Below are 22,087 nucleotides of genomic sequence, written 5' to 3' on the forward strand. Positions count from 1 at the left end.
AGTGCCCTCACAAAACATAATATTCCTGGGTGCCAGCTTGAATACAACGGCCCAGATGGCTTATCTCATGCCAGACAAGCAACAACAGCTGAAACAATACTTCAAAATGATGGCAACAAAGACCCAACTCCCTGCAAGAAAAATTCTGCAGGCCTTGGGATTCATGGCATCTTGCATACTACTACTACCATTTGCAAAACTGCATATGAGGAAATTACAATGGTACCTGAAAAGCGTATGGACTCAGCACAGCCACAGCTTGGAAACAGTGATACCACTCATTCCCTGCCTTCAACAGGAGTTTCTATGGTGGGCACAGGCATGTCACCTGAACAAGGGTCAGCCTTTCACCTTACCCACAGCCAGGCAAACTATGACAACAGATGCATTGGACTATGCCTGGGGAGCACACATGGCAGGACAGTGCATTCAGGGCAAATGGACTACAGATCAATGGCATCTGCATATCAATCAAAAAGAAATGCTAGCAGTACAGAATGCCCTAACAGCTTTCAAGGACCTCTTACATCCAGGACAACTAATAATAAAGACGGACAATACCACAGTAATGTGGTACATAAACAAGCAAGGGGGCACACATTCCTACCCTCTATGCAGGCAAGCAATGACCTTGTGGAACACAGCACTGTCTTACCAAGTTCAACTACAAGCACAATTCCTGCCAGGAAAGAAAAACACATTGGCAGACGACCTAAGCAGAAACATCATGGATCCCCACGAATGGAAACTAGATCCACAAGTATTTGCAATGATAACTCAAAAATGGGGATGCCCAGACATAGATCTGTTTGACAACCCCCAAAACTACCAACTTCAAAAATTTTGCACAAGGACATTCCACCCACAAGCTTGGAAAGTGGATGCCCTCTCATTCAGTTGGAAAACATTAACAGTGTATGCCTTTCCTCCACTGCCTCTTCTAGCAAAGGTACTGCTGAAAGTCAGATTAGAGAGGCCACAAATGATACTCATTGCACCAGGCTGGCCATGCCAGCACTGGTATCCAATTCTAAGGAACATGGCCCACGGCCCACCATGGATTTTACCACAAATTCCTCACCTGCTCATCCAGCGAGACAATCAGATTCTACACAGCCAGCTAAAGACTTTAAACCTGGCTGCATGGCAAATTACCTAAACAACCGGCCAACACCTCTATCCAAAGCTGTTATGGATGTCATTCTGGAGGCAAGGAGGCCCAGCACCAGGAAAACCTATTCAGACAAATGGAAAAGATTTTGCGCCTGGAACCAGGCTAAAGGCCAAAATCCCCTTGATCCAAACATTCCTCAGATTCTAATAATAATAGCAGATCCAAACAGGAGTCACCACAGGAGATGTATTATCACAAACAAAGTATCTCTTTATTAAAATATAAAACACAAGCGCTTTCGCAAGCAAGATCCACGCCTCAGCAATTTCAGCTCATTACAACACAGATCCTCCTTTATTTTCACATCCACAACTAAGACAGTACCTCAGAGGGGCTAAGAACATAAGACCGCCCAGGAGAGCACCAACACCTACTTGGGATCTCAACTTTGTTCTGGAAAAGCTTACACTGCCGCCCTTTGAACCAGCTTTTTCAGCTGATTTAAAATTTTTCATGGAAAACTGCCCTGCTACTAGCAATAACTTCAGCTCAAAGAGTCTCAGAGCTACAGGCACTAATGGCAGTGGAGGCTTTCCTCATTTTTCATCAAGACAGAGTCTCTCTACGAACTAACCCTTCCTTTATGCCAAAGGTGGTATCCAGTGTGGCCCTAAACCAAACCATTCATTTGCCCACCTTTTTCCCAAATCCCCAGAACAAAGGAGAAAGACTCCTGCACTCTTTGGACATTCACAGGCAATTACGTTACTACTTGGATAAAACTAAGGCTTTCAGAAAATCTGACCAGCTCCTTGTAGCCTATGCTGCAGGATCACAAGGAAAAGCTATCTCAAAATGGACCATTTCAAAATGGATAGGACATTGCATACGTTGCTGTAAACGCATCATGGGAAACCGGTACCTGCTAACATTAGGTCCCACTCCACCAGGGCTACAGCTACATCAGCAGCCTTTCTCAGGGGGGTGCCAACCAAGGATATTCTGGAAGCTGCAACTTGGAGTTCAGTGCACACCTTCACCAAACACTATCACTTACCTCTATATTTTAAGACTAGAGCTGGTTTTGCCACTGCTGTTTTGCAGGGCCTACTGGCTTCTTCTAACCCTGTTTAACTCCACCACCCATCCTTAGCTTTGGGTTTCAACCCAAGTGTGATGACTGCAGCAGGGTAACACGATGAACATAGTACAGTTTTGTACCTACCATAAATGTAGATGTTCGAGTGTTCACCCTGCTGCAGTCCAGGTTACCCTCCCTCCATCCCCTCTGAACTAGCTGGACTTATCTATATCATTCTATCCTATACAACCTCTGTGGTGTATTTGCTTGTGCCTGAAAGTATTGTTTTATTTTTATATGTACATTTTTATATAGCAATTTATATATTGCCTACCTTTTGGGGGCACCTGACAATCTGGGGCAAGAAAAACTGAAGAAAATGGCGTTGGATGCCTCTTATATACCCCTGGCGCACTGACGTCAGGGAAGAAGTGACAGCAACCGACGCCAGACCAAGACTTTGGAACTCAGGCCGACTGCGGGACTGCCTGACTGCAGGATAACCCAAGTGTGATGACTGCAGCAGGGTGAACACTCGAACATCTACATTTATGGTAGGTACAAAACTGTACTGTATCTTTGAGGTGGTGCATTAGTTGAGTGTGAACCACTCTTTCTAATATTTTGGACAGAGGTGATAGGATTGCAATTGGACGGTAATTGGTCAGCTCTAAGGAGTTTCCCCCTTTGTGTAGTGGAATGATGTGTGAGGTTTTCCAGGTGGTGGGTACTTTCTTTTCCAGCAGTGATCTATTTATGAGAATAGAGATCTGAAGGATGTCTGCTGGAAACTTATCGGCTGCTAGTGTGGTTGGTTTTAGTTTATTGAGGAGCTCAGAAATTGCCCTGGTGGACACGGGGTGGAGGTTGAACGTGGGGATGTTGGGTTGAGTGTTGAGAAGGGTGGAAGTATTTGTTGGTGTGGGACTACTGGTACTGTATTGGGCATTGGCCAGGGTTTGAACAGTTTTGGTAAAGAATTTGTTGAATTGTGTGAGAATGTCTTCAAGATTGCTAGGTAGCACTAGGGATGGGGTGGTAATTTTTCCTGGGTGGAGTATGCTATTTAATGTGGCCCAAAATTTCTGGGGGTTATGAGCATGTTTTTCCTGCATGTTTTTATAGTAATTGGCTTTGTCTAGTTTGATTTGCTTTTTGGTTTTGTTTCGGAGTTCTAAATAGTTTTGTCTAAGACATAAGGTTTTATTTCTCTGATACTGTGTCTAAGCTTTGTCAGTTTCTTTCATTTTAGTTTTGGTGTCTTTGGTGAACCATGGGGCATAGTTAGTTTTTATTCTAATGGTTCGGGAAGGTGCATGATGGTTAAGGATGTTTAGGAAGGTTGAGTTGACATGTTCAATGGCTTTGTCTAGGGCTAGTTGTTTATGGGGGGCCCAGGTGACACTTTTTGTAGCTCTTGGATGAAGTTATTGACTATAAACTTTTTTTCTGTTGCGAACTTCCCTGAAGATGGGTGGGTTGATAGATTGCAATTTATACCTAATTAGGTAGGTTGGGTGATGGTCACTTAAGTTGTCTGGGAGACAGCCTAATAGGTGAGCCTGAGTGCCATCACATACTAGGATCCAGTCCAAGATTGATTGGCATTTGGATGCTTTGTCATTTCTTGTGAGAGTTATTATGGTTTGGATAAACCTGCAGAGGTTTAGAAAGGCAGAGGGATTGTGGCTGGAGCATTTTGTCCAGTCTATATTGAAGTCCACTAGTAGTATGGTTTCATGTGGAAAGGAGTTGGACAGCCAGTAAAGTAGGTGTTCCATAACAGTTGTGTTATTGCCTGGTGGGATGTAACCACCTGCAATAATTATGTGCTTATTGAGATTTATTTCCAGTTTGCCAAGGATTAGTTCTACATCTTTGATTTCTGGGTTATTGTAGTCTAGTTGCTCTATGTTGAGGTGATTTTGGAAGAGGATTGCTACACCCACCTCCCTTTTTTCCTAGTCTATCTTTTCTAATCATATTGTAGCCTGGGGCAGTAATTTGATCATTGTGGTGTTCTGGTTTAAGCCATGTTTCTGTTAATATTGTGACTTTAGGTTTGTATACGGTAAGCAAAGCATGAAGGTAATGTGTTTTATTGAGTATGCTTCTTAAATTGATGTTTAAGTAGAGGGTAGATGTTCTAGGTCTATTGTAAATTACATTTAGCTGGTTTGGGGTGGGGTTGATAGGTGATGTAGATCCTGGGTCAGGGTGTATGTCACCGGAACTAGTGAATGTTTTGAATAAGTGTGAGTAGTGTTTGCTAAATTTGTGTAATATTTTGTTTAATCTTTTAGAGCTATAGGGGTTTATTTTGAATGTTAGTTTATAGTGTGGGTAAGCAAGGTGTTCGGTGTGGGTAAGGATGTATTGCTCTATAGGGATGCTATTTAGTTGGGTATGGTTAATTGTGGAGTCTGTCTGCCAGGTGGGAAGGGTGTGGTTTCTGAGTTGAGCGTGGTAAGAGGTTAGGTTAGAAAGAACAAGCAGAGTAATGATTATAGTAGGACAGAGTAGTGCATTTAATAGTAGGGTTGGTTGTGTGTAAGGCATGGTGTACCCAAAAACCGTATAAGGCAGACATATAAATAGGAAATCTAATAAAAAATGACTTCCTACAATATCAACAAACCCTAGAAAATGCATAGGCCAGTATCTAGATGTTGAAACAATAAGGTTTTAAAGAATGCACCCTGAACAGAACACACAAATCTGTAAAAACTATCAAAAATATGTAATTGCAATACACTGTTTGTTCCCAAGTGGTGGTCTTAATCCTTAAATACTGAGATAATTACTCAGTATAAGTAGTTGCTCACGGCTGCATAGCCATGACTAAAATGTTAAATATAATATACACCACTTAATACAAAATGCAGAAAACGACTGGCCAAGGACCATACTATATATATACATACACACACATATATATATATATATATATATATATATATATATATATATATATATATACATAGCTCTGATACAAATAGAGTTTATTCCTTTGATCAAAAATGGCATTAAATATGAGTTCTTGCTCTCAAGACCAAATCTTATGTTAGTAATCACAGCCTATGAAAGTCACCAGAACGATAACGAAAAAAGAGGGATTACTGGCCCATAAAGCAGCTCATATGGCTGTAAAAAACATAAACCAGTTCCACAGTCACAAAGAACCCCATGATTAGGGCTCAAAAAAAGATATTAATGTGTATTACATGACCGGACCATTAATCCCAGGCCGTATATTCAGCTGTAATGTCATGCACAAAAAATAATTACATATTAATAATACATATTAATATGGAGAATATTATTCTTGGTGGCATTTACTTCTGCTAAGCAGGTGTCAGAACTCCAGGCTCTTTCTTTTAAACCTCCATACATTATTTTTCATAAGGACAGAGTTTCCCTCCAAACCATTCCTTTCTTACCAAAGGTAGCTTCTGAGACCACTTTAAATCAGAGCACCAGTATTTCATTTTTCTTCCCATGTTTTTCCAGTAAGGGTGATTACATGCTACCTTTGTTGGATGTACATAGGCAGCTTCATTTTAACATCCGCCGTACGAAAGCATTCAAAAAGTCTGATCATCGTTTTGTGTCATCCTCGGCAAGTAGGCTGGGTCATGGAATTTATAAAGTCATGTTATCAAGATGGTTGTCTGCTTGTGTCACACATGCATGCAAAGAAAAAGACTTTTCCTTACCTAGGCTCATCAGAACTTAACTCTACAAGATCTGTGGCAACCTCAACGGCTTTCTTTTCCAGAGCAGCTGTTAATGACATTTGTGCAGCTTCCACATGGTCAAACATTCATTTCTTCATATCTGATTACTAACTGGATTTACTCTCAAGAGGCAGGGCAACTTTTGGTTCAGCTGTCCTCTGGAATATCCTTCCATAAATCCACCCGAGCATTATATTAGCTGGGAACTCTTGACTCATTCATTGAGGAATGGATGAAAGAGACATCAAATATGAAATTTATGTACTTACCATAACACTACATCTGTATTGTGTGCTTCCGTCTTTCCTCAACTCCCCTCCCAACTATCCACCTGCCTAATTATGGAATTCATTGTTCTTTTTTCCTGGTTTGACTGAACTAACCTATTCTGAATGCCCTTTATGTGCACTTTTTTACTCCAGATCAGTTAATGAGCATTCTTTTTACTTTTGGATAATCTTTTATAACTTTTAGAGACTGTCATATTTTCATGCTTATGGGGAGAAAGAAAAAAAAGGAGTCTGCTCTAACCTTTTCCTACTGCTCATTTGCTTCCTTAAACTAGTTGTGATCTGTAAGAGAGAGCCTGTACTTGTTCCTTAACTTTCCATTCACCTTTTCTTGGAATCTTGAATAGAATATTTTATCCTTATCCCACAGTGCCTGCAGCTCTGTACTTCTAGGATGCTTACACCTGTCTTTTCTTTCCAGATTAGGACAAGAGAGGTAAGTTTCATACATATAGCTTGGTGGTACAAGCACAATGAGCATCAGACCTTTAATCTGCAGATGCTCAGACACACAGTTTGTGATTTGATTAGCCAAAAAAGAAGTGAAGATGACATGGGCTGCTCTCCTTTTTAGTCGAGCATCATGCAGAAGTTCTGGCCATCAGTAGGTGTTAAGCTGTGATTTGCAGATGTTCATAAGATGTCCTTTCTTAGTCACTGTTGCAGTATTCCTTACTATAGGGATATCCTGTCATGGGTAGCCATACGACCAACCAGCATACTAAAGCCTAGGTCCTTCCATGTGCTGTATGTTAGATGCATGTCCTACATCTAAAGCATAAGGTATAAATGATGTACGATTGTCAAACCCTTGGAACTTGTTTGCATCCAGTCCAAACATAGTGTTATGAATTCACTCAGGTCTTGTGTTCCATACATTTCTCCAAGCCATGGGCAGATAAGTACCCCAATGGGGACACTTTCTTTTTCTTGTTCTATTGTAAGTACATGACATCCAGAAAGGGGAAATGTGATTGTGGAAGCCAGATTCACTATAAGGATAGACATGAACAATACCTTCTTTGGGCGCAGAGCATGACCATAAGCAGTGTTTTGTTTGTTAGACCCTTGTTCCTTAAGACCCTGCACAGCCTTCTTTCTTCTGTCTCCATTTACATTGCGAATCAATGCCTTAAGCTCCTTGTTTAAAGGGCTATTGCTTTGGAATCTTCCTACCTAGATGTCCATCTGCCTTTAAAAAAGAAAGCTAAGAAATCAACACCTGGATCTTCTGCTGTCTAGCTCTACCAGACACTTTTTTTGTGTCAGATGAGGAGACCGTAGAACTTCTGGTACAGATGCCTGTCCCCCTATATTGTGACCCCCATTGTAGGCTAACACAGGGCTGGTCACTTGAACATCCTGTGAGGCTAAGCCAGCATCCATTGAGAATGGGAAAGGGAAACAGAAGTTCATAATTTTCTGAAGGGCCTAAGGGAATTCCACACAGTTTAGTGAGGGAAGAAATACCGGGCCCCTCATAGAGGGTCCATCAGTGTTCAGAACCACTAGTGGTTTGTCAAGGTAGACATCTCTGTTAAAATGTAATGGGACTCCTAGGCATGTGGCTGCTATTGCTTAGGACCCCTGAAAGAGTGGCAAGATTTCACTGCAGGATTGTTTAAAACAATTATGGCCTTGAATCCTCTTCAGGGTTTGTCATTTCCTTCTCCTACTAGGGGTTCCTTCTTGGTCTACTCCCTCTAAAAGAACTAGGGAAACTTCTTATGATGATGTGGACATAGACTCTGGGAAGGAGTCTTTAGCTTATTCTTCCCAGGTTCATTCTCTTTTTGCTTTGGGTCCAGATGAGGAGGATACCTTTCCCCTGATTCCTTGTTGGAAGAACTCTCCTTTGCGTAGACTGTTACCAAAATGATGGTACATTTTCAGTGGGAAAACTCTGTGATTTCTGTCGTTTAAAAGAGATACTATGATCTCCTCAAGATGGATTCCGCTAGACCTTCTGCAGTGCCTCCTGTTCTAAAGACTCTCTTGAATACCTTCACATCTGCTTCAGGCTCCTGCGTCTCAGCCTTCTGCTCTTTAGAAGCTGGACAAGACTCTATAAGGTCCCGGAGTCTTGGAAGTTTTTGTATAAGAATCCTTGTTTTGACCCATCTGTCATCACTCTCTCTAATGACAGGCCCACTAAGCTGCTTGCTTCTTCAAAACTCATGCTTTCTGACAAGGATAGCAGATTCATGGATAGATATGGCAAGAAAGTGTATGCATTTGCTACCTTGGCTTTTTGGGCCATCATTTATCAAATATATATAACCAATTAAGTGCTTCCCCTTCTTTCCAAACTGGGGGATGATTTAGCAGACCTGTCGGAGTCTGATACTAAAACTTCAGCATTTTCTTAACTTGGTTTTGCCTGATAAGAAGCTAGGCATTCAAGTCAGTGTAGCTGTGATGCTGTTGATCCTTCTAGGGTAGCTGCATCAGGGCCAGTCACTAAAGAGGTTTTCCAGGAGTGAGGTGGTGTTGGTTATTAAACTATACTCTGGATAGCCAAAATCTCTCTGGCTATGCTACTGCAGATCTCTTTAAAGCATTGCAAGAAAAAGGGGAGGGTCATGCAAGACTAGATGTCAAAGGGATTATCTTTTTTAAAGCTGGTCCTTTTGTGCATAAACATCCAAAACAATCTTGAAAGACCTGTTAAAAGGATTTTTTCGGACAAACCCAGTCATTGCTACAGGGGACAAAAGTCATTCTTTCAGGACAAGCCTACTTCCATTTGATTATCCATCCTTTCACCTCAGCCAGTTTCCCATTTCCCAAAAGTTGTCTTTGCCCTTTCCGAATTGGCAACAGATCACCACAGACAAATGGATTCTGTGCATCATTAACTATGGCTACCATATCCTGTGTAATTCACTTCCTCCCTTTCCAAGCATTCCTCATCATTTTCCCTGCCAGTTTCCTCATTTTCCACTTTTACTTCAGGATGCGTTGACTCAAGTTACGATTCAGCTAATGCCCTGTTGTTAGAGGGACAAAGGTTTCTACTCCAGGATGTTTTGGTTGCCAAAATGGAGGGTTCGTTGATACCTATTTTAGACCTCTCCTTTTTCAACACTTTTCTGGTAGTTCCCCTTTTATAATGTCGACTCTTCCCTCTCTGTCCCCTATGCTTCTATCACAGACTTTTCTGATTTCTGTGTACGTGAAGGATGCTTATCTCCATATTCCTTTTCACCCTCTCTTCAGGAGTTTTTTATGGCTCTCCATGTCTCCCAGGGTATTTAACAAGTGGGTATCTCCTATAATAGCCTTTTGCAGGCTTCATGGCATTCGTATTTTTCCTTGCTTGTATGACGTTCTCATTCAAGCTCTTTCTCAGTAGGTTCTTCTGCAGGACTTAAAATTCACAATGCTGCTTCTTGGCAGTTTAGCCTTCACTAAATCTAAAGAAGTCAGTTATGACACTTCTCAGGACCAGGTTTTTCTGAGTTGTAGGATTCAGACTTTTACTATGAGAGCTTTTCCTCCTCCTCCCAAGGTTCTCTCTTTGACAGATTCCTTTCAGTCCTATCTTCCTTTGGAGGAGACCTCAACTAGAGAGTTTCTAAGAGCCCTGGGTTTCATGGCATCCACTATCCCAATGGTTCCCTTTGCCAGATTCCATATGAAAAAGTTCCAGTGGTGTCTGAAGGCAGTTTTGACTTATTGTCATCGCATAGAGTTCCGCATTCCTCTTTTGCCTTGTTTAAGGAAGGACTTTCTTTGGTTGATCAACCGGATATTTATAAATCCAGTATTCCTTTTCTGATGTCTGCCCCAATTCAAGAGCTGTTTACAGATGCTTCATACCTAGCCTGGGGGAATTTTTACAATAGCAACAGGTTTCAGTGCGTCTCATCTTCTCAGGAGGTGAAACAACATGTTAATTTCAAAAAAATGAAACCTGTGATCCTGGATCTTCAGGGTCTGTATTACTTCTAGTCTCCGAGTCCACTCAGGGTCTTTATGGACAGCACCACGATTGTGTAGTACATAAAAAAAAACTGGGGAGCAAAGTCTTATTGTCTTTACAGACTATCCCTCATAGCATGGGACATTGCCATAAATCATCACTTGATTCTTCAGGCTGTTTGTATTCCCTCTGAAACCAATGTAGGGGCAGACAGTCTGAGCAGATCCTCAGGAATGGATGATCTGAAGTAGTTAACTTAATTTGGTCATCAATCTGTTGGTATTGGATCCGACCCGGCAGCTTTCCAAGCTAAAGATCTGAGCTCCATGCTCCTCCCCCTTACCCATAATACCCTGTGACCTCCTTCCAATCCTCAGATCTCGTTTACAGTGGCTTGGTCAAGCACGAGTTTGAGCTCCTAGTGTTTTCAGGCGATTTGTGTGTATATTTTTGCTTAAAAATCTCTCTAATAGTTTTAGTGTGTGTGGTTAGTTTAGATTAATAGTTTAAATCCCTTAGCTTTCATCCCTCGTAGTTTAACACCTAGTAGGCCCCTCTTTTCCCTTAGGTGTTTGTGTGGGGCGTGTGTGTGTCGTTTATCTAGGAATCATGGCCGAGGCCCCAAAGGCCATTTTTTCTAAGTGCACTGAGTGTGGCCATAAGCTATCCCCAGTGGATGGCCACACACAGTGCGTCCTCTGCCTGGGGTACCTCATCTGACCTCAGGCTGCCAGATTTGTGCAGCCTTTAACCCCCAGGCCCTGAGGGATAGGAGGAATAAGCTGATTCTGGCTGGTCTCCTACCCATGGAATCGACTTCTTCCGCCTCTCCCTCGGTGGCTACAGCCGTGGCTGCTCAGCCTGCTGTCCCCCCTCCCCTGGCTGGGACTCAACCTCCCACCTCTTCCCAGGGAGAGAGTGAATCTAAAATAGATAAGAAAGAGAAGACAGAGAGAGAGGGAGAAAGAGAGAGACAAAGAGAGGCACAGAAGCCACAAGCGGTGTGCCAACTCAGACCCCTCGGCCCCGTCTGCCAAAGTGCTCTCGTCGCCCCAGAAGGTCCCCGGGCCTTCCTCCCCTTGGCTCCATTCTCCACGCTTCTCCCCGGAGCCAGAGGAGGAGGCCCGGTCATCTTTGAGGTCGTCACGGTGGCCCTCCTGGCCAGCTTCGGCGGCCTCTTCAAAGTCAACCCGTTGCCTCTCCGACGCTAATAAGGACTGGATGATGCGTCTCTTTCTCCAAATCCAATTGCAGATAGGAGTGTTGCTGCCTCCCCCCCTCTGGGGAAGGGAGTTCAGCTCCACGTTTTGCCCCGATAGCTCCTTCTCCGATCCACTATCGGGTTTCGGATCCGAGGAGTCTCTGAGTCAGGGAGTCTGTGCTGATGGTTATCGCTACCTCGATGCCGGCCATGCCCTTGAGTTTGTTGGATCCCTTTTCGGATCCAAGCTCTCGGGGCCGAGAGCCGTGCGTCGGATCCGAGGGGGCCAGTGTGTCTTAGGCTCTGTTTCAGTCGGAGCACACTTCCCTCTCGGGTCCGAGCGCTTCAGCTCCGATGCCGATCCCCACGCCGGATCCGAGGGTGTTAACCACAGAGAGATTGGTTCACCCTCGGCTTTTGACGTGGTAGAGAGGGTTCTCTCGAGAGGTTCGAGACCCCCTACTCTTTCTTCGGGATCTTGCCCCACTCCCTTGCAGCTGGGCTTGTCTTCCATCATCCAGTCCCAGGGACAGCCTGCGTTGATGCCCCAGCCCATTTCACTGGCGGAACTTGACCCTGTTGGTGAACCCTCCTCGGACAGCCCCACCGAGGAGGTCCCTCACAAACGTAAGTGTAAGAGGAGGCACTTGGACTCCCCTGAGTCCCTCACGGAGGACACCGATTTGGAGGAAGGGGAAGGTTCCCCCAGGTCACCCCCCCCAAAGACGTCTCCTTTGGAGACATTATGGAAATGCTTCACCAAAAGGGGGGGGGTGGTCAGCCCAAAAACCTTCCTCGGACGAGTTGGTATTCCTGGAGGCATTCAACGCAGGCCCATCTACCTCTTGGGTGTCCTCTCCGGCCAACCCCCTGGTTGACCTCATCACTACCAGGGCATGGAAGGAACCGGATACTGTAGAGCCAATCCCCAGGAGACCAGATAGGATTTTTAGTCCCCCCGCGGATAGGACGGCTTGGAGTAAGGGCTCCCCGGTAGATGCCATGGTGGTGGCGGCAGCCACCAAGAAGGAACTTGTTCAGGATAGTTCATCGATCCATCCCCATGATAGAGTATCAGACGATGGATCGTATCGGGAAGTGGATGTTTGCTTCAGCTACCTTTTCCATAAGGGCGCTGAATTATTTGGTACATGTAATTAGACTTCAGCGGGATCTGGTGAAAGAATACGCTGAGTCTCCCCCTGAGTCCATGTCGACAGAGGACAAACGGACCTTCTCAACTCACATGGCCACTCTGAAATCTGTATCAAACACATCTATGTGGCTACTTTTCTATGCCATGGAAGGAGCCGCTAGAGCCAGCGGGTCCGGCATCACTTTAAGGAATCACGCCTGGCTCCGGCTTTGTGACTTTTCAGAACCTTTCAAGGCGTCCTTTGCGAATGCACCCTTCGGTTCTACCCTGTTCGGGAAGACCATCTGTGACACATTGGTTCAGAGCAAGAAAGACGGGAAGGCGCTGTCTGCTGTCGGAATCCGCTTCTCGGCTGTTCAAAGGTCCTTTTCCAGGAACCAGAGAGGACAAAAGAAGATGTGGTTCCAGAAGTCTCAGCAGTCCCGTTACTCTCCGGACCCTTCATCCTTCAGAGGTGGGGGGGGGGGACAAGGTGAATCCGGCCCAGAGGCAGAGGGGGGGGCCGAAAAATTTTGAGTCTCGGGAACCTTTTTCTGACCGACCCACGCAGCAGCCATGAGGGGTTTCCCGACTGCTCCTCTCTGGAGGCAGTCTGGGGGCATTTTTCGAAGCACCTGGCTCAATGAGAGTCCATCACAACAGATCGCTGGGTGCTTCGAATAATATCCAGAGGTTACTCAATCCCTTTCATAAACCAACCTCCTCAGTCGAGGCACCTCCCCGGTGTACCACTCAGTCAGAGGGAGGCTGCAGCTTTAGAGATAAAAAAGCTTCTAGAAAAAGAGCCATCTGGCATGTCCCCCCAGGCCAGTCCGGATTAGGCAATTACTCCAGGCTCTTTTTGGTGCCAAAGAAGATGGGGGACTTAAGGCCGATTCTCGACCTTTTAACCATGATCCTCTTCATTGCCAAGGAGAAATTCCGGATGTTCACGCTTCAATCCATCCTGCCCCTTTTGCAGGAGAAGGACTGGATGTGCTCCATAGACCTCAAGGATGCATACTATCATATTCTCATGGACAGACGATCCAGGAGATTCCTCCACTTTCTGCTAGGGTCCAGTCATTACCAGTTCAGGATCCTACCCTTCGGCCTCACCACAGCCCCCAGGGTGTTCACCAAGGTCATGGCAGTTGTAGCAGCCCACCTGAGACTTCAGGGAATACAGGTTTTTCCTCTAGACAACTGGCTCCTTACTGCCCCCACCAGGCATCTACTCTGCTTAGCCAGGGATTGCTTCCTACTATTAGCATCCCAATTGGGGATCACCATAAACTTCAAGAAATCATCCCTTCAACCAGATCAAATCTTGGAGTTCATAGGGGCCAGAATAGACACGCTTCAGACCAAGGCCTTCTTGACATCAGACAGACTTCGCAGTTTGACCCTACACATTCTAGCCCTTCTTCACTCACCTGCCCCGTCGTCGGAGTTAGTCCTGAGAGCTTTAGGGTCCATGGCAGCAGCAATCAATCTCACTCCCTTAGCTCGCTTGCACATGAGGGTTCTCCAGTAGACTTTGCAGGTTCAGTGGTCCATCCTTCACCACCTGTTGGACTTACCGATTCCTATCAGCAGAGTTTGCAGAAATTCCCTCATGTGGCTCCAATCTCAAGAGCTTCGGGAAGGATGACCATTTGTTATTCCACAACCCCAAGCCACGGTGACCACGGACGCTTCCCGCCTTGGGTGGGGGGGGCATTACATGGGCAGAACTGTCCAAGGTACGTGGACTCAGACAGAGACCGTTCTGCATATAAATGTACTAGAGATGAGGGTGGTTCTTCTAGCGTTGCAAGCCTTTCATGCCTTTCTCCCTCCAGGGAGTATTGCAATTCAGTTAGACAACATGTCAGTGGTCTGGTATATCAACAAACGGGGGAACCAGGTCTTACCCTCTTTGCCGAGTGGCCATGAGAGTTTGGGATTGGGCGATATCCACCAACCGTTTTCTGTTAGCAAGGAACATCCCAGCAGACAAACTGAGTTGAACTATCCTCTCGCCCTACGAGTGGTCTCTGAATCCTTTAGTAGCGAAACAGATCTTCCGCAAGTGGGGTCAGCCTTGCTGCGATCTCTTCACGTCGCCTTCCAACGTGAAGTGCAGTGAGTTTTTCACTCTAATCCCTCCTCTGGGGGAAGCCCCAAGAGATGCTCTAGTCCATGCTTGGCCACTCAGTCTTTTTTATGCTTATCCTCCTCTTCCGTTGATGACAAAATTCTTACAGCAAGCTCGTCGGTTGGGGAACACGATTATCCTCATAACCCCATTCTGGCCTCATTAAGCCTGGTTCCCGTGTCTACGGTCTCATCTTATAGCTCCTCTCTGGATCTTTGATCCCATCCCGGATCTGATATCTCATCCTTTGGGATTGGAACCCCCCCGAATCTGGTCGATCTCAAGCTCTCAGCTTGGCTGATCCAGTTCCATTAGTTGCTAGAACTACCGGTATCTCGTCCGCAGTTAGATCTATCCTGGTAGCGGCACATAAGCCTTCTACCAGGAAGGTTTACAATAGTAAATGGAAGTGGTTTTCCATTTGGGTGTCTCATAGGAATTTAGACCCTTTCACTGCTTCCATCCCAGCAGTGCTCGATTTTTTATCTCATATTTTTCAGCAAGGGGCCAGTTCTTCTACTGTAAAGGTTCAAATGACTGCCATCTCCCAATTTCACATTGGAGACCATCTCAATCCCCTCACTTCCACCAGGATTTGTATGACTTTTCTGAAAGGTACGTTTCCCTTGAGACCTCCTATTAGGAGGCGAACATCATTCAGTCCATTAATATCCCAGTTTTTTTCCCTAACTATCAAAACAAAGGGGAGTACAAACTTCATTTGTTAGACGTTCATAGACAGTTATGCTTTTATTTACACAGAACAGCTGCTTTCCGCAAGTCTGATCAGCTTTTTGTTTCCTTTGCAAAACCCTTCTTGGGTAAGCCAGTTTCGAAGGTGACTCTAGCCAGATGGATTTCTAATTGTATTCTGCTCGCATACAAACTATCTGGCCTACCAGAGCCTGTAGGGGTTCATGCTCATTCTACTCGCTCTATGGCTACATCTGCTGCATTCTGGTCTAGAGTTTCTTTGGATGACATTTGTTCTGCAGCTACTTGGGCATCCCTCTCATACCTTTATCTCTCGCTATAAATTGGATTTAGTGTCCAGAGGAAGGGTGGCTTTTGGCTCTGCAGTGCTCCGGGAATATCCTTCCTTGAGGACCTCCCAAGTTTTTGGTAGCTGGGGACTCTGTCCCACAGGTTGATGACCAAATGAAGTTAACTACTACAGATAAAGAAGTTATGTACTCACCATAACATTCCATCTGAGTAGGTAACTTCATTTGTCAGCAGCCGACCCTCCCACCTTCCCCTTAAACTGGTTCTTTGATTACCTGGACCCTAGGATGGTTTATCAAGTCCTTTGTTAATCCTTAGGTTAGGGTTTTTCAGGTTGTCGTTTTGTGGTTGTGAGGTTATATAGATGGGCAAACGCGATCTGAGGATTGGAAGGAGGTCACAGGGTATTATGTGTAAGGGGGAGGAGCTTGGAGCTCGGATCTCTAGCTTGGAAAGCTGCCGGCTCAGATCCAGGTCAGATCCGATACCCACAGGTTGCTGACAAATGAAGTTACCTACTCAGATGGAACGTTATGGTGAGTACATAACTTCTTTTTATACTGACAGATTTTCCTGGACATTGTTCATCGGTAGAATACTGCTCAAGTAGATCTGTTTGCCTTCCCCCAGAGCAGACATCTCCCCAAGTTACGTTCCAGAGTGCCAAGTCCTCTTGCTTAGAAATTGGATGGCATGTACCTATATATATTCTCATCTCTTCACTGTTAACAAAGATCCTACACGAGATCATGTTGGACAGGCTGAAAATTTTGGTGATTCTCTTTGGGCTTGGCACCACTGGTTTCCCCTTCTTTTTCACCTGGTCAGGGACAGTCATCACAAATTACCTCACAGTTTGGATCTATTCACACAGGACAAGATCTCTCTAATTTTCACTCATTTTCTCAACTTATCACTTTGAGTGTTGAGTTTTGATTCTTTGTGAGCATTATTTTTCTGAGCACATACTTCCCTTTTGCAGAAGGCAAGAAAACCCACTGCTATAAAATCTTATGTTGCTAAGTGGAAAATATTTTCTTGGTGTCACAACAATGAACATTACCCTCTGGTATTGGTACTGTTCATTCCTATTTATATGAGATGCTCGATTCTGGTTTGGCATATGTTTCAGTTAAAGCTGATTTGTTTACTGTTTTAGCTTGTCTACCTCTACATCCAGCACTTTCTAGATTTGAGGTCAGATATTTTTGAAAATGCAACCTTCATGTTAGGCAAAAAACCCATTTGTTCTCCTTGGCACCTGATCTGTGTTCTTGAAAAATTAACTCAGCCACCTTATGAACCTGCAGCTGCTTCCACTTTATAATTGTGTACCTGGAAAAAATGTGTTGCTGGTGTGTCTGACCTCTGGCAAGAGTCTTTGCCTTTCAGGCTCTTAAGGCCATTCCTCTCCCTAGTTTTCCACAGGGACAGAGTATATCTTCAAACTAACCTTGCTTTTATGACTAAGATAGTTAATGATGCATCTTTGAATCAGACCATCCATCTTCCTTCTTTCTTTCCTTCTGCATAAAATAGCAGTAAGAGGATTCTCCATTCTTTGGATTTGCATAGACAACTTGGCTATTATTTAGATAAGACTAAAGGGATTAGGAAATCTGAGCAATTATTTCTTTTCAGGGCAAGAAATTGGGTTTGACAGTTTCTAAACAATTTTCTTCTTGGATTTCTAAAGCCATTTTCTTTTGTTACACTTTTCATGAAAAACAGCTTCATACTTCCATTTGAGCTCATTCTGCTAGGGTGGTTGCCTCTTCTGGGGCTTTAGTTTTAAGTTGTCAATGCTAGTTCAATTCTGGAGGCTGTCACTTGGTCTTCTCTGTCTACTTTTACAAAGCAGTACAAGTTGGATGTGTTTTCAAGACCAGAGCAGTTTTTACTTTGACTAGCCTTCATTTTTTGGAGGGTTCCTCATTTCCTTCTTCTCCACCCTTTCTTTTCAGTAGATTTAGTACTCTTACTATAATATGGAATACTGAAGCAGTGACTAAGGAAGAACGTATACTGTAAGTTCTTACACAACTATACTAACAGCAGGTGTCCTACTTGTCACTGTTAGTTTTCTGTCCTTTCCTCCTTACCGCTGTGGGGGGTTTCTTTCTATTCTTTGGTCAAGGAACTACTTTTCCTTTTTCTGGCAGTACATGTACCATGTTCCTTTTTTCTTCATTTGCTGCTCCTTTTCTTTTGGGACAGTTCATTTCGGAGGGTTTGGCAGTCGTACTTCATTTTATGTACCTTGTGCTTCAAATGTAGAACAGTCATCTGATGTACACGGCATGGAGGGGCCCAAATTTTGGAATGTTAGCTGGATGTATGGCTACCCTCCACAGGATATCCGTGTAGTAAAGAGTACTGCAACAGTGACAAGTAGGATAACTACTGTTACGCTAAGTTCTTACATAATGGTGCTTTCTTGAGGTCAGGCCAGGAGGGCAGATGCGCACCTGCAGATAATTTCCATTGACAAAGAATAGAATTGTAGCAGTCACTGTTACGTAAGAACATCATCTCTTTTAGTGAGTACACTCACACAGCTGCTCTTCCTTTGAACATATTTTATTTGTGTTCGTCTTTAGCCATCCTGACGAAGCTTTGGCAAAAAGCGTAGCCTACTTCCAGGCTTCCTTTTGAGTGTACACCCGTCCTCCTCGACTACACTCCGCTCCGTTGCCCTTAGTCTGCTTTCCTCGTCTGGCCAGCTTTCTCACCTCCTTCTAGTACCACGAGCTAGCCTTATTATTTTTCTGTTATTGGGCTTCCCCCCACCATACCACTGTTCTCTCTCTCCCGCGACAGAATTACACTCCCTTAGGGACATCCCTTGATGGCTCTGGGTGGGCTCCACTCTGTATTTATTTTTTTCAGTAGTCTTTGTCAGTACTTTTTTTTCATTCTTGTATGTATTTCCAGGCTCTTTTCACCCTGTTCTGCTTCTCCTGCCACATGCACCCCCCCCCCACCCCACTCCTCTTCATTCCGACCATTTTATTCAGATTATCCACTGCCCATAGTCTGTTCACGTACTCATTTCCTCCATGTGTTTTCTTTATTTGTATTTTTACTTTTTTTGATGGTTTTTATTTGTATTTTTTATTTTCCACAGTTACGGCTATTTTCTGTATTTATTTATATTTTCATGGCTATGCTCTGTTACACCATATTTATGGTTTATGTTTTACGCTTTTTAACATGTTCTGCTTCTTGACCTATCGAGTACGAGCTATAGGATGTTTACACCAGCATAATAACCGCTACGCTAACAAATAATGATTATGAACTCTGTAAGGGATGTCGTCACTAGGTCAGGACCAATCACATTTAAGGAACACAACTCCACCTCTGGTCAACTATGACACTCCCCCACACTAGCTGTAAAAATATAGGAGCATGCTGAGCCTTTTCCTTGGAACTACGCCTTGATGGTACTTGGACCGACAACAGTAAGCTTGGTTTTGAACCGTGGATGTGGGTTTTGTTCTTTTTTCCAGCGATAGGCGACACCGGTTCTCTCTCAATAGACACCCACTCGCCTTTGTATTACAGCATTTTTTCTGGTCTTGTTTCCTTGTGTAATCCTTTTCTGTTTGATTGCAAGTTTCATGTTTAGTTTTAGTCTTGTCTAGTCTTACTTGTTCCAGTGTAGGGGCTTAGTCCAAATTTGGATACTGATACATTACGTCCCCGAGTTATTTGTTTTTTAAGCACAAAGGATCTTGTCGGAGAGCTCTGAGCCTTTCTAAAGGCTATTACATTTGGGTAATCAGAGCTTTCAGCCTTTCTACAGGCTATTGAGTTAGAGCTTTCTGCTGCCTACGGGCACACAGGATCTGACAGCCTTTTTAAAGGCTTCTTAACATAGCCTTTCTAAAGGCTCCTCAACAGAACCGCTGATAGCCAGTGTTAAAGCACCCCCAGCCATAAGCAGGAACATTGGAGTAGCCATGAGCTGGTATATGTCGGCAGTAAGCCCAGATTCTACAGACATTTTACGGCCCAGAGAGGGCTGGGGGTTTGTAGCATGAAGGAGCTAGTATGAAGGATCTGATCAGAGTACTCTGAGCCTTTCTAAAGGCTATCTTTTCAGGGTAAACAGAGCTTTCAGCCTTTCTAGAGGCTATCTTAGGCATCTTCAGCCTTGAGCGGGTTCATCGGAATGACCGTGTGCTGGCACATATGGACAGTAAGCCTTGATTCCAGGTCCTGCTTACACCAGGAACAGTAACAGTGGTCACCCAACATGGGAATAAACTCCATACAAGGCCGTTAGGACCTTTCCTTGTTGGAATTAGTCGGCTCTTGTCCAGACGTCACCTGAGAGAATAAGGCAATACATCCGCAAACAGGCTGGATCTGCAGGACTAAGGCTGTACTTTCATATCAAGAACAGGAGCCTTTTTCAAAGATATCCGCACCTACACAGTTTTTATTTGGCGTATTTATCAAGTTTGTGTTATATTTTGGAAAATATGATTCATGATGTTAACAGTTCTGTTGAGTACATACAAGGGGCAGTATGTGTAGTCAGTTTTTTTTTTTTTTTTTTTTTTTTTTTTTAAGTGGGACTATTAAAAAAATTCTTTGTGCTAGAGAACTGGCTATAACATTCCAGCTGATTCTGACTAGTTACAAAAGATGCTGTCCTACGTTGACTCTTACCCTAGCGTATGTGTTTTGCAAGTTGTTCTGTCACTATAGATCTTTAGACTTTGTAGTAGCATATTTGTCTGCGTTGGTGCACTAAACATAGAATGTTGAAGTGTTTGAGGGACATATTATCTCCCATCATTGTTTTACTTTTCCTCTGTGTCTCCTGACTGTCATTTGTAATGCACATTACCTCTTAGATTAGAAAGGATGCTGACAGTGTTACCCCTTATTTTTCTGCTTACTTTTGTTCACCAGGAAATTCTGACTGGGAGAGTAAATTCACCATTTTCATTAAAGGCTTGGGGAGAAATGTTCCACAAATTAAAACAGTGTACATAGTACTTACACACATGTTCACAGTGTGAGCATTTAGGGAGATCATATTTGATTTAATTTAGGAAATATTCTATAGAATATTAAAAAAAATTCATGGTAGTGATATACTAAAATCAAAATCAAGATAAGTAGTATTAAATCTTCACAAACCACTAGTTGAGTAGTTGTGTACAAATAGTAGAGGTTATATGATGGTTTTAAATAGAATGATGGTGAATGGGAGTATAGTCCTGTAGGATAAATTAGCCAGGATGGTGTGAACATTGATAAATCCAACTATTTTTTTAGTACGAGGTAAGTGAAACATTTATTTTTGTAGTGTGAGGCAAGTGAAACTTTAAAGCCAGTGATTTCAGTTGTTTGTCTTTAAGGGAAAGTCAATAGGAGGAGTCAGCTTAGTGGCTTGCTAGGAGTTACACGGTATGCAAGGTGGGGCTCTGGAATTGCTAACTACTTGACTGTTTTCTCAGTTTATTTCTGCAGTTGCTAGGTCTTTGGGTACTATGTAGGTAGATTGTATGATCCACTTGTGATAGTATATGATGCAAGATTTCTGCACCTAGTTTCTTGAACTGTTAGAATGTTTTGCTTTCAAGACATGGATACCTGAGAATTAGCATTTATTTAACAGTAGCCTTTTTAATAGTGGTATATGAAGTCATTTTCTCACCCCTTCATCTTTTTATGATCCCTACATCTTTTGGAAGACAAATGGTCAGTTTTGTTATTAAAACTTTGTGTCAACATGGATTTTCTTTCCTCCACAGACTTCTGCAAATGTAGCCATTACAGATCGTTGTGATAATGATGATGGTAATGCTGTAGACATTACAGAAGGCAGTAATCCAATGGAAGAATGTGTGGAGTGCCCTCTCTGTGGTAGGAACTTTCCACTGGCAAAGATCGAGGTACATGCTGCAAACTGCAGCGATATTGGTGAACAAGAATACATTGAAGAAAACTCAGGTATTTGTTTTTCTTTGAAGTGCAAATGCTAAGTTACAGTTTGAACTAGCTTCCCTTTTGAAAACAAGGCAGCCCCAAATTGCAACTTAGTATTTTTTAAGGAGCACAAATTTGTCCTGTCAGTGTGTGTAGTTTCATGGCCATATGTTTTTTCTGATGTAATATTGCCATTAAAGCATAGCATTTAAAATGTACATGTGATGTGTTGGCAGGCAACAAACTTTTACAGCTTAGTGGTCCCTTGTAAATGTTTATTTGATAAGTAATAGAGTAGCCTAAGCAATATGGGTTCTACCTGGTAAATATACAACATCCGACCAGCTTCCAAAGCTTTCATGGCAGCCTCCACTTGCCCAAATCATTAGTCAGATGTGGATGTGAAGTCCTTCAAAACTTTCCTGCCACCGAAGAGAGAGCTCCTCTGTAGCATTTCCAGGATTAACATTCAGCTAACACTTCCATTGCTGGGCTGATAAATCCCCTTTG

At 43.5% G+C, this 22,087-nt stretch overlaps 1 protein-coding gene across 5 annotated transcripts in view; it reads left to right on the plus strand.

Moving 5' to 3' along the window:
* Positions 1 to 22,087, plus strand: part of UIMC1 (ubiquitin interaction motif containing 1) — a 2,105,680-nt gene that overhangs the window by 1,231,019 nt on the left and 852,574 nt on the right. For all 5 annotated transcript variants that reach the window (XM_044069293.1, XM_044069294.1, XM_044069292.1 and 2 more), the window contains one exon: positions 21,403 to 21,601. In XM_044069293.1, the coding sequence (XP_043925228.1) occupies positions 21,403 to 21,601 (199 nt within the window). The remainder of the gene's footprint in view (positions 1 to 21,402; positions 21,602 to 22,087) is intronic.

This window comes from Protopterus annectens, chromosome 4.part0 (assembly GCF_019279795.1).
Source record: "Protopterus annectens isolate FY-2018-M chromosome 4.part0, PAN1.0, whole genome shotgun sequence".
Classification (NCBI taxonomy): domain Eukaryota; kingdom Metazoa; phylum Chordata; order Ceratodontiformes; family Protopteridae; genus Protopterus; species Protopterus annectens.